The 13596-nt window shown below is 42.3% G+C and overlaps 1 protein-coding gene across 1 annotated transcript in view; it reads right to left on the minus strand.

Moving 5' to 3' along the window:
• Positions 1-13596, minus strand: part of LOC134865739 (receptor-type tyrosine-protein phosphatase N2-like) — a 164723-nt gene that overhangs the window by 75339 nt on the left and 75788 nt on the right. Inside the window, 1 exon segment of the mRNA XM_063885429.1 lies at positions 7331-7395. Coding sequence (XP_063741499.1) covers positions 7331-7395 — 65 coding nt within the window.

Here is a 13596-nt window from a genome sequence, read left to right on the forward strand (position 1 = left end):
AGATGTTCTGTAAAGTGTAGCATAGCATCCATAGCAGAGGAAATACACCATCATTGCTGTTTCTAATTCTCTTAAAACAGGTAGATCATCCTAATATGACTGACAGTGATATCCCCCAGCATGCATCTGGCCCTTAAGGCCCCCACGGTGAGCCGGTATTAACATATCAAAGGCCATTCAGGCTCCATGTCTCGTCCGGAGAAAAAAGGCGAGCCAGCACTTCAACAGCCTCTCCATTTAATTTTTCTCCTGCAGACATTTGAATATCTATGGCAGGAGGTGCTGGTGTGTGTGTGCGCGTGTGTGTGTGTGTGTGTGTGTGTGTGTGTGTGTGTGTGTGTACTGCTCAGGTGCACTCACACACACGCAGGTAATGCAGTGAATACATGCTCACACGGATGCCATTGTTCTGATCTTCTATGATTTATTTTCCTCTTTGTGATGAAAATTACAGATACCGTGGCGAACAGACAGCCTTGATCCAGAGTGTGTGTGTGTGTGTGTGTGTGTGTGTGTGTGTGTGTGTGTGTGTGTGTGCTTCATGAATATTCTCTTTGAAATCCAACTCTGTTTCAGGCACCTGGGCAGGCAGCACAAAACAATAGCGTGTCATTATGAGCGATGCTATCACTCTCCTCTCCAACCCGCAGAAACATGAATATATTCCCAGTGAGATCGCTCTGAAAGCTGTTCACTGTGGTGCGTTCAGGTGCAGCCTCATTGCGGTGCGTTCAGGTGCAGCAGGACATAAACCGTGCAGCTGCAGGTTGACAGAAATCTCCCGCAACACTGTGAAATGAGGAGGAACTTTTAAAACCCAGATTATCTGTTGTGGATACGGATTACGTGGGGATTACATTCCTCCGCCGTGCGTTGGATAATGTGACAAATGCACAAATTGGACCGGCCGTTTTTATCTGTTTGTTGCACAAGAAGATTAGCTAACAGTTGTGTTTGAACAGTTTTAGTTAGGGTGGAGATTACAAGCAACTACAGCAGCGTTATCCAAGGTTATGAGGCTGTGGATGAAATGAAGAAAAACGCATAAAGTCGGTTTGCATGTTTTAAGTTAGAAGACCTTTTACTTTATTTTCCAATAGTTTTATAGATATTTATGTGTAATACTACATATTTGTACACACAACAGAGGTGAAGAGTGAGGAGAGGGAGGTATCTAGCCCTCGCTGTTGCTTTTATGACAAGGTCTGTGCGAACATTAACTCACCGAGAGACTTAAGTATCGCCCTAATGATTTTATCTTGAAGCTAACGTAGTATTTCAGGTTTCTTTACCCTATGAAACCAAGCATTCATCGTGTCTAATCTACAAAATGCTAGACTTTGTCATTTGATTGTAGTTTTACCAGGTATATTAACGGCCGCCAGGTATATTAACGGCCCCCAGGTATATTAACGGCCGCCAGGTATATTAACGGCCCCCAGGTATATTAACGGCCGCCCAGGTATATTAACGGCCGCCAGGTATATTAACGGCCGCCAGGTATATTAACGACCGCCAGGTATATTAACGGCCGCCAGGTATATTAACGGCCGCCCAGGTATATTAACGACCGCCAGGTATATTAACGACCGCCAGGTATATTAACGGCCGCCCAGGTATATTAACGACCGCCAGGTATATTAACGGCCGCCAGGTATATTAACGACCGCCAGGTATATTAACGGCCGCCCAGGTATATTAACGGCCGCCCAGGTATATTAACGGCCGCCAGGTATATTAACGGCCGCCAGGTATATTAACGGCTGCCAGTATATTAACAACCGCCAGGTATATTAACGGCCGCCAGGTATATTAACGGCCGCCCAGGTATATTAACGGCCGCCCAGGTATATTAACGACCGCCAGGTATATTAACGGCCGCCAGGTATATTAACGGCCTCCAGGTATATTAACGGCCTCCAGGTATATTAACGGCTGCCCAGTATATTAACAACCGCCAGGTATATTAACGGCCGCCAGGTATATTAACGGCCGCCAGGTATATTAACGGCCGCCCAGGTATATTAACGACCGCCAGGTATATTAACGGCCGCCCAGGTATATTAACGGCCGCCCAGGTATATTAACGGCCGCCAGGTATATTAACGGCCACCAGGTATATTAACGGCCGCCCAGGTATATTAACGACCGCCCAGGTATATTAACGACCGCCAGGTATATTAACGACCGCCCAGGTATATTAACGACCGCCAGGTATATTAACGACCACCAGGCATATTAACGACCGCCAGGTATATTAACGGCCGCCCAAGTGTATTTCGCGACCCATTTTGTAATCAGTCCGCGAGCAAAACGCTATCCGCAATCGATTAACTAGTGGACAATGATCTCCTCACTCTACGCCTCCTGTACCTGTTCGCTCTGCTATCGTGTCCCCCCCCCCCGGACTTGATCAATAGGGACTCGACTCGGACTTGACATGGATGAGTAGTGGACTCGACTCGGACATTTTTTTAATGACTAGGACTTGAACACTGGAGACTTGAACCTGGACTTGGACTCGAGGCATAGTGACTTGACTACAACACTTAACAACATCCCAACTATAGCTTTAAGTACTTTTCCCAGCTGACTTTGACACGTGAGAACGGGTTTCCCCTTTAGGACTCAAAACATGTGCAGTCCAACCAAGCTAACATTGCAGCAGCTGATGAGTTCACTGCTCTCCCGCTCGAGGCAGTGATGTAATTTCGAACACTTCAATCAATCTGAAGCACCATGCAAGTGTGTGTGTGTGTGTGTGTGTGTGTGTGTGTGTGTGTGTGTGTGTGTGTGTGTGTGTGTGTGTGTGTGTGTGTGTGTGTGTGTGTGTGTGTGTCTGGCTGCTTGTATTCTTGTGTCGTGAGTGTGAAGTGATGATGGAAAGGGCCATCTACTATTGTTTCTTCCTTCTCGTTTCATTAGCTCCCTGCCTGCCAATGTTTTGTGAAATCGCTCTCTCAGACGGACAGATTGGAAGCGCCTTGATTTGCGACGAACAAAACGAGCTGGCCGGGGTTGTAGGGGGGCGGGGGGTGGGGGGGATTAGTGCCACTCCAGGACAATTATAATCTGGTTGCTGCCACGGCAACCTTATCTCCTACCTCCCTCACACCACACACACACACACACTCTTAATTGGACACGAGTCTCAGTATGGAAACAACAGCATTGAGTTTGAGTCCTGAAGCCACGTGAAGTAACGGCGGTCCAACTGGAAAATATAGAGAGGCCGAAATCATTTAACAAGCAGCAGCGTGGGGTGTGAACCTTTAGAAAAGATCCTAAATGAGCACGTTGGCAAATTTAATAAAGGCTTGTAATCCATTAAAGCCACTGAGTAATCGCTGCGTGAGAAATGAATCCGATAGAACATGTTTATCTCCTGATCCAACGGCAGAAATGGACCGGGTATCATTGGATGTCATTAGAGTTGAGGCGTCTTTATACAGTGGTGCAGTTATGATCCGTAGCACGGCCAGGAAGTAGCTTCACAAGGACTCCTTCGACAAAAAGCCAATGGGATTTTTCCATTGGCAATGCGGACAATCTAATAATCAAATTAGCGTCTTAGGTACGGCAACCAACCATACCCAGTTTTAGTGTTCTTAAATACTGAAGATATTATATTCTTTTTAGGTTTTACCACTTTTCATTTATATTGTATTAATATTTCCATTCGTGCCCTTTATCTTTAACCTGCTTAATATTGTTATTCTGACGTTTAGTTTATCTTAGAACTTGTAATTATACTTATTTTATTTCTGTTCCTTCTTTTGTCTACACTTTAGTATTGTTTATTTCTAATTATTGTCTGTGCCTTGTATTGTGTTACGCTGCTGGAACACAAACATTTCCCAGTTTGGGATTAGTAAAGTCATTCTTATCTTATCTGAAATAAGATCATTTTGATATAGTCTATTTAGAATATGAGCTCAGTTTTCTAACCCACTGACTTTAAGACAAAGGAAACAGGAAGTGGTAAAATGCTGACTCATTAAGGACTCATTCCTGCACCCCTCTATTCCATACACCCGCAAAAGTTATACGTCTGTGTTGATGCTGTAAGAACGTTGATAATTATACAGTTTATTCGTGCGGTTTTAGTGGCGTTGTACTGGATTGCACTATGTTGCAAGTTGTTTTGCTTTATTGTACTTCTTTAATTGTGGGAACAAAGTATGTTGAAAGTAATCAAGGTGAAAGCAGAGAGGAAGACATGGTGATGTTCTGTAATGTTGCTTCAGATGCATTTGATGTCAAATCAAATTCTTTGCAGCACATTGCAAAAATACCAATAGTATAAATTGGGTTTTTCAACTGCTTCTGAATTTGTTGATTCTCAAGCCAAGTGTCTGTTCTCATTAACCTCACTAACAAACTGCTCGTACCTGCTCTTAGTATATTATGCATTTCCCCTTATTTATGCAAGGGCCTTTATTTAGTAAATTGCCTGCATTCAGGAGTTAGAAAAACTGACATTTCAACTGACACCATCACATCAATATGCCCACTGAAGCCTCGGTGCGTTTGCTGTCCTGAATTCCAAAGAACAAAAAAATAACACCAGCCATGAGAAGAAAACTCAAATTACTGCTTCAATTTCTCAGAAATGCGATATGTGAGTTATTTAGAACAGAATCTTGAATGACCCGTGAAGAATGAACGGCGGGAGATGTGCTGAGTCACTCGGAGATGACAAATACACTAAATAAATAGATGCTGTCGGAATAATACTGAGCCTCTTATCCCCCAGAAATGTAGCTTTTAGTTTGAAAATTGTTCTCGTAATCAGTGGGAAAAAATACAATTCAGAGAAGCCAATATCCAACACCCGATACCCTGGATTGAGCGGGATTGGTTCTCCGTGGAGAATCATTCTTTACTGCTCAGATGTTTAAGACTTTCATTTAATTAAATGCCACAAAGCGACTTACATACATCCAATACTGAGGACAATCCCCACAGGAGCAACTTGGGGTGAAGTGTCTCCTCCAGGGACTCGACATGCAGACTGCACTGAACCAGTGCTCCCCTGATCCGAAGATCAACGCACTATCCCACTGAGCCGCAGCCTCTTAAAATGCTTTAAACGACAGGACGTTTCACACCAAATATCGGATGCTTAATACCCTACATGGATGGTTTCTCAAACGTCTTACTCAACTAATTCTCTTTCCTACACGATAACAGGGTTTAGAAAGAAGGCTGAAAGATATGGATTTGACCGAATCACCTCAAGATATTACTTATTATCCACAATTCAGATCAAAGTGAAGGACTATTTTACAAACGTTGATGTGAACCACCGATTTCACAACAGACTTTCAGTTCAGGTGATCCATCCTTTCTGTTTCTAAAATAAAAAACAGACTTCCATGATCAGGGTTACAGGTTACTTTAAGACTTGGAATATATAGATTTCTTATTTGGTACTTTTTAAAATGTATTTATCATGAGGTTTGTAGTTATTCTGCAACAAGATTTAAGGAATTTGACCAAACACAAACTTCGGGGGCCTTTTTTTCTGCCCTCCCTTTTCAAGTTACTTTATTTTCTTGCACCTTGACAGTATATGTTAATGTTGAATTAGCTCAATTAAAAGTAAATAGACAGACATATTGTCCAATTATCTATCAAGACAAATACAATGAATTGTCATCTTTGGAAATCCCGACATTAATACACATCTTGATCAAAGATTCATTATTTCTAAATACATTATTCTGCAAAAAAGATCATTGGAGATCATGCATATTTGTGCAGACCCCAACCCTAACCCTAAGTAAACCAATCAATTCTCTCCATGTAATTCCTGCTCCCCCATTGCCCTTCACATGCTCTATTGTCAGGTGCATTAACTTTTACAACCCCACAATAATTTATGTTCTGTTTTGATCGACTGTTTCATTGCTTTTATTGCTATTCTTCCCCATTACCTTCGCCGTGGCAGCAGCCCCAAAGGGATAAATACATTTCCTCTTTGTTTTACGCCAGTGAACACATATGCACAGGCACCGATAATAAGGACATAAGTATTAATTTCTCCGCCTGCAGAATAAACCCAACATTTCCTCACAGATTTGAGCTTGGAAACGTCTGCAGGAAAACAAATGTCCTCCTCAGCACTCCTTAGAAACTTACTTTCTGTTTTTACCCTGTCAGCTATGATGAAGTATGCTAATATTCTTATTTCACAGCTTATGATAAAGCTATAATAAACACAGTATGGGGCGATGATGGATGTTTGGTTGCCGGTTGAGATTTTGCTTTCCTCTCTCCGGCAGCTTGTGATGGCGCAGTTTCTCTGCTCCTCTTCCTCTCTTTCACCAGAGGTTCGATTGGCCATAATTGGCTCCTGTTTGCAGCGAGGTATCGATCACCTCGATAGACCCTCAATTCCACCCCTCCTCCCAACTTCTCTCTCCCTCATTCTCCTCACATCCCGCTATTTTCTGAGCCTTTCTCTCTCTCTCGGAGCTCTGCAGCTACCTTGATAAGCGCGGTGAATGGCGTGCCGTCATCTGTGCAGACTAACTCTTGAATCAATAGGCGAGTGCAGACGCTCAGCAGTCTATTTATCGCAGAGATGGTGGGGAATAGTAATGCTAGGAGATGAAAACCAAGGGGGAGAGAGGACGAGAGAGAGGTGGAAGGGAGTGAGGAGTGGGCGCCGGACATCAGGAATGTGGTTTAGATCTTTCTCTTGAGATGCTGCTCGTTTGTTTTAAGTACAAGTTCAATTATACAAATCACACTCCACTAAATAAGTAAGAAAAGGTAAGAAAACTACAGACAAAGTGGCAACACAATTCAGCTAAAAGTCCCTTCCACAGGCCTACCATGCTTTGAATGGATCAGGCCCCTTCTTACATCCAGGACAGGGTTAAACCATACACTCCGGCACATGCTCTTCAACCTGCACCAGCCAATTTGCTTGCTTGTCCTGCACTGCATGCTGGAACTAAGTACACCTCAGCAAAAACCCTCCCGTTGGCTATCCTAGCTCTAAAATGGTGGAAAAAGCTCCCCATCGATATTAAGTCAGCAGAAAGTCTACACATCTTCAACGACGGACTCTTTCTCACTTCCTACCCCATACAGCACCATGATTTGGACCGCACCAATTGTTGACCTCTGTCTTTATTTTGATCTTTACCACACATCTGTCGAATTTAGTGACGCCAAATGGGGCGCAAAATGTGGGGTACAGTTGTATTCCAATAAATATAAACGCTATCATCATACAACGAAGCTCTCCCAGGCTCTCTCTAAACAAGTAGTGTCTGATTTGAGATGAAAGTGAAAGGAAATTCAAAACTGTACTCACATCGGCGACCCCGGCCTCCAGGATGCTGAGCTTGGCTTCTTTCTCCAGATCCTCTTTCTGCTTGACTGCAGGATGACAAGAACAGAGAGGAAAACACAGCCATTAATGGACTGAACAATGTCAAAACATTTTAATGGAAAGTAATATACTTGGACTCTGCGTGTAAAATGGAAAACAGCCAAGAAAAGCAACGTGCAAATCGATCAATTGTCCAGCAGTGGCTCAGTCAGTAGGGGCTTGGACTGTGAATCGTAGGGTCGCTGGTTCAAGTCCCCGAACAGACTTGAAATATGGAAAGTGGACTGCTACTTGGAGAGGTCCCAGTTCACCTCCTAGGCCCTGTTTTCCAATTTCACTGTGTGTGCTCTGCTGTGTGCATGGATGTGACTAATAAAGAGGGTTTCATCCTCCGATTCTGATTCTATCAATCAAGAGTCACAGTTTCAGGTTTTATCTGGAGCTTGTGGAGCGGTGAGCAGGTTAGAAGATAATATAACAGTTAGTGAATGGTCCTACTAGCTGTTGAGTCAGGACATACAGTACATAGTCTTAGAAGTCTTTAAAAAATACCTTTTGTGCCTTCACCATTTCTAAATCCCCCCTCTAAAACCATCTGTGATCGCTATCCTTGAATTGCATTTGAAGCTAAAGGGTGTTGAATGTTGGGATGCCGTTGGGTTTCCATGTGTGCACTTCCCTAACGTTTGCTGAATTAGGCCAGCAAACACTTCCACAGGGCTCCACTATAAATCCTGCGGTTCCAGAACAAAATGAGCTATTACTGTGGCATATCTTCTCTTTATGAAATATAAAACCCTTAACCTGAACAGCCGCCGGGCAAAACATCACAACACATTTCCAGACAAATAGAATTAAACCCCGCACAAAGCTCTCTTGTTTCGCCGCCTTGAAGGGAAATAAATGGAGGGCTACAATTGAAATTCACAGCAGCAGCGCACATATTAAAGCCAGAAGAAAATGTTATGAAGAACAAGAAAAAAGAGGAAAGGAAACATAATTACATTCACTTTACTTTGCATCTGAATACGCCGGTGTGCAGACAGAGAGCGCTTCTCCTTTGTTGACACACCAGGCAGATGAAGGATATGCAAATAGCAAAGCCTTGACTCTGATGCAGTCCTCCAGATTCAGCTTTTATAATCAGCCCTTCAATCTGTCAGAGCAGGACTTGTGGTGTTGCCATGTGTGTAACAGACATCCACCTTTAGCACCACCGTGTGAATCAGCAGCTCCTCATATTAAACCCAACCAAACACCTAAAGGCAAAGCTGGCATTTAAACCTCTCTATTACCTAAACAACTGTCATGTAGTAGCTTTAGGTGTGTTATATGATGTAACTTAGATCTTATTTCTGCTAACACAACACTATGTTTTATAATATGCAAGTTAATTAGTACAATGTGGACATCTTTACTTTAAATATTTGTGTTGAATTTGACTTATGTAGCTTTACTTAAGCTTTTTATTGCACATTCTTACTTTTACTTCTTAAAGTTTTATTTGTATTATTAATTTAATTTGATCTTTTATTGAACATTTTATTTTAACATCATTTATTATTGCACATTCTTACTGTAACATCCTAAATTAAATTAATATTTTTCTCTATTTTATTAGACATTTTAGTGTAACTGTTAGATCTGTATAAACACATGTATTTATTTATATTTGCATGCCATATTTTTACTTGTAAATGAAATGTTTGTAACTATTTTTATAAAAAAACAACTTTTTCATTCTAAAATAGGGCAACGTCACGAAACCCAATTTCCCTGGAGAAATACAATATAATGTTTCTGATTCTGTATTGATGGCTTTAAAAATATCTCTCATTTTCTGTAATAAACCCCAGTGGATAAATGACAGACTGGTCTTGGTCCAGGCCCCGGACAGAGACGTATGAACACCTTGTCGTGGAGGGGGGGCAGAGTGGGCCGACATGTCTTTATAGTCGCTGTCAGCAGGAAGCCACTGCATGCCCGGCTCCTTCAGGGAAAAATAGAGTCTGAAGTGGCTGAATTGGTTTGTCACTGTCGCCCTTCTTCTGTCCACTGAGGAGCAACTCAATCGACTTCTGCTTCGGACGGAAACATCTGTAACGTCTTTTTTGGGTTCGACAAAGTGTCATGTGTTATGCATCAGTCAAGTCAAAGGTGAAATGGTTGTTGTGACATTATGATTGGGGTTGGTCAGAAGTGCATGGAGCAGCAATTTTGTATTTGCTCATACAAATGAAATGGGAAGATGCATTTATTACCTATGACAGATTTAAAGGCTGACCCAGTAGCTGTACTTTCTCCTGGTTATTGGCAAATACCACATTTTCAACTCTTATTGCTTACTTTTGTCTGAATTAGTGACAAAGAAAGCAAATGTTCCATTTAAAACCCGGATATGAGTCAGGATTTTACCACTTCCTGTTCTCTGGTCTGGAAGTCAATAGTTTTCTGAGTTTCTTTTTGGATGTTAACCTGAAATTTAAACACGGCGGTTGCTAACAAGTGTCTAAATGAGACGACTAAAGGTCATCATGCCAAACGTTAGCCACCTTTAGCTTAGCAGTGGTGACGTGAAGTCATGTGACCGTGCTGTAGCTCCTTTATAGCCTAACATTAGCCGCCTTTAGCTTAGCGGTGGTGAGCTGAAGTCATGTGACCGTGCTGCAGTTCCTTTATAGCCCAACATTAGCCTCCTTTAGCTTAGCGGTGGTGACGTGAAGTCATGTGACCGTGCTATAGTTCCTTTACAGCCCAACATTAGCCTCCTTTAGCTTAGCGGTGGTGAGGTGAAGTCATGTGACCGTGCTGTAGCTCCTTTATAGCCCAACATTAGCCGCCTTTAGCTTAGCGGTGGTGACGTGAAGTCATGTGACCGTGCTGTAGTTCCTTTGTAGCCCAACATTAGCCGCCTTTAGCTTAGCGGTGGTGACATGAAGTCATGTGACCGTGCTGTAGTTCCTTTATAGCCCAACATTAGCAGCCTTTAGCTTAGCGGTGGTGACGTGAAGCCATGTGACCGTGCTGCAGTTCCTTTATAGACCAACATTAGCCGCCTTTAGCTAAGCGGTGGAGACGTGAAGACTATTTTCTTGGTGAGGATTGGTTTGTTTAGGAGTATGTTTGTTTTCATAAGCTAAACGTCCTGGCCTTTACAAATAAAGGAACAATTAATTCAGCTTTAACTTACTTTGTTTCCACCTAATGCTGTCAATCCTTTTCTTACTTTGAATAAAAGTTGCAGCGGTGCCAGTGGATTGATTAATCCGAAATGTTTCTAAAGGATTAATTAAGTTCAAATGAAACACAGGCAGAGATGGTAAACAGCAGGAATCTCTGGGACCAGACTCAGTCAAACAAATAAATACTCTGCTGCCTAAAGTGCCTGTGGTAATTGGTGAGGCAAAACCTATTTGAGTTGAATCTGCAGGAAAGCTTAATTGACAGGCAGAACACACACACACACACACACACACACACACACACACACACACACACACACACACACACACACACACACACACACACACACACACACACACACACACACACACACACACACACACACACACACACACACACACACACACACACACACACACACACACACACACACACACACACACACACCTAAAATCACACATAGATTAATGTTGCGATACAAAATCTGAGTAAAAAGCTTGAAAAACAAACATGGAAGTGCATGACGAGGTTTCTTGAGATAAAATCTGAGTAATAGGACTAAAGAGATAGAGAGATTTTAGCCTTTGCAGACCATTTACATGCACTAAACCTACACAAAACACTACAGGAAAGAGAGAACTACAACTAGCATAAAATGGCCAACAAATGATTTCTAAAAATAGGAAATACATCTTAGATACTCAGAAGATCAAACCATCAAATTCTCTTTTATGTAATTTGGGCTCTTTGCACTTGCTGTATTGTCAGATGCATTAAACACATTTCATTCTTGATAAAACATCAGAGTATAATCCCTGATACACCAAACAAACATGAAAGCACTCTACGTGATGTTTCTTGGGAGGGAGTCAGAACATTTTGCAGCAACACCGGCACCCCTCCGGTTCCCCCGAAAGAGAACCAACGATTACATCACAGGCAATAGAGAGAGCCTCGTCTAATTAACCAACGAGGCTTCGGACCCCCTCAGCAACACCTAGGCCTCAAATAAAATGTAGCCACCCAGACCCTGTCCTCTCCTGCAGACTACAAATGAGACGAATGAGAGCACTGCTCGTGATCAGGCGAGCCGAGGTGCCTCATTTGTACCCCAGCGAGCTTTTCTCTCCGAAACCCAAATTGGATCCATTTTTAAGAAACTGCGACGTGTCGTGCTGAAACCGACCGGCGTCTTTTCTTGAGCTGTTATGTAGCAAAAATGGGAACGAAGCGGCTGATGGACTGCAGACTGAGGGTGAGATGAAGGGGAAATGATCTAGATTATTCTCAAGAATATTTCATCTTCCATTGTGCCGTTCAGATACAGTCGGACTGCTGGGGGAGGAATTCGGCCTGAAGGAAGTAATGAGGACCAAATCTAATTTCTGCAACCAAAAAAAAACAAGGGGCCCCCTTTTTTTTCCCTCCAAAACACACGGAGGCGCTTCATTTGTCACCCGGGCCGCCCCTGTCCGTGAGTTTTGCTTTATGTTAACTCAATGTATCTGAGGCGCCTAAAGGGAAACACAGCGAGTGCCGGGGATTCACAAACGCGTCATTTTTCACCGGTGACAAAAGGGGAGAAAAAGGCCCGGGCTGGATAGATGCTTTTGGGGCAACTGAGAGGTCGTTATTTCAACCAGTAACCACACCCACACCCAAGCAAACCTCCGTACCTCCCGGATACATTTGAGGAGAAGTATAATTAGAAGAAAACAACAGCCATCCTTCAACAGCGAGGGCAGGGCTGCAGTGGCACAGTGCAGGGATGTAATCACATTACTTCATCACAGCCCAGATCCCCGGGCAAATTAAAATATATCGCTGGATGTTTTTCCCCTCCGTGCAAGATCAGGTCCAATGCTCCCTACAAGTACTGAATGTCTGGCAGAAACAGGAGTACAAATGATGCATCTAACACAAAAAAAGCTCAAAGGAAAGCACAAGATGAAGCAAGACGAGGTTAAAAGAAGTCCAGTCATTATTCCAGATACAGACAAACACATCTGAGGAGTTGTGAGCCTTAATGAGGAGTAAACTGTATAAAATAGTATGAACAAATATCCTCCCACATCGTCTAGTAGTACAGGCTGTACCGATTCCTTTATTTAAACCAGCAAAAAGTTACTCTTGTCTGGAATAATGGTTTTTATTTGGTTTTTTTAAGCTAACAAGTCAGTTTTATTATGCAAGTATTAAATATGAGGCGAAGCTGTTCGTCTTAAAGGGACAGGAGGAAATAAAATTGGTTGACAAATTTGCATTCCTGATCCTATATTTTACAGGTTCAATGTAGACAAAATAATGCGAACAGGGATTTTAAAGGAACAGAAAGCTGCAGGTGCGGCTATAAATGTCTTTCATATTGGACACAAATCATATATATTTCATCTGAATTGTCATAAAACATGTAAACAGCCATACATAACACACATGTGCCCCACATAACCAGCTCTTAGAAACACTTTACTTGTATATCAATATTTAACATGTTCCTTTTCAAAGACTATGGTCCTGAGTCTTTATGAAATGAGTGAATGTATTCTATATGATTTTACAGTTTCTATTTGTCTAATTCTGTCTTGTTTTGTGCATAGCATTGCATTAATACATCAAAAAATAAACACATTTCTGTTTTCACTACAAAAAGGGGCCCAAGTATCATTATGTGAGTGTGCACTGTATCTGTGTGACAGAACAAGTATGATTATGTGAGTGTGCATTGTACGTGTGTGACAGAACAAGTATCATTATGTGAGTGTGCATTGTATCTGTGTGCGACAGAACAACTGTGAAAATGTCACATTTATAAGTTTGGAAAATGATCAGAGCATTAACAAACAGCTGCATTTACACTACCTCGTTAATTGTCTAACAAGCTGTCTCAGTTTTAACCACTAATGACCCACACAAAGCAAACATTTCCCCCCGAAAACACACACACACACACTTTTCTAAATGAACTCTTCCTCTCATAACGGACGCTGCGAGAATTTCTGTCAACACACATTTGCCTGTCGGTTTTTCAAAAGCGTCTTAATTAGATATGGTTTCGCTCTCACTTG

The sequence above is a fragment of the Eleginops maclovinus genome, chromosome 6 (assembly GCF_036324505.1).
Source record: "Eleginops maclovinus isolate JMC-PN-2008 ecotype Puerto Natales chromosome 6, JC_Emac_rtc_rv5, whole genome shotgun sequence".
Taxonomy (NCBI): Eukaryota; Metazoa; Chordata; class Actinopteri; order Perciformes; family Eleginopidae; genus Eleginops; species Eleginops maclovinus.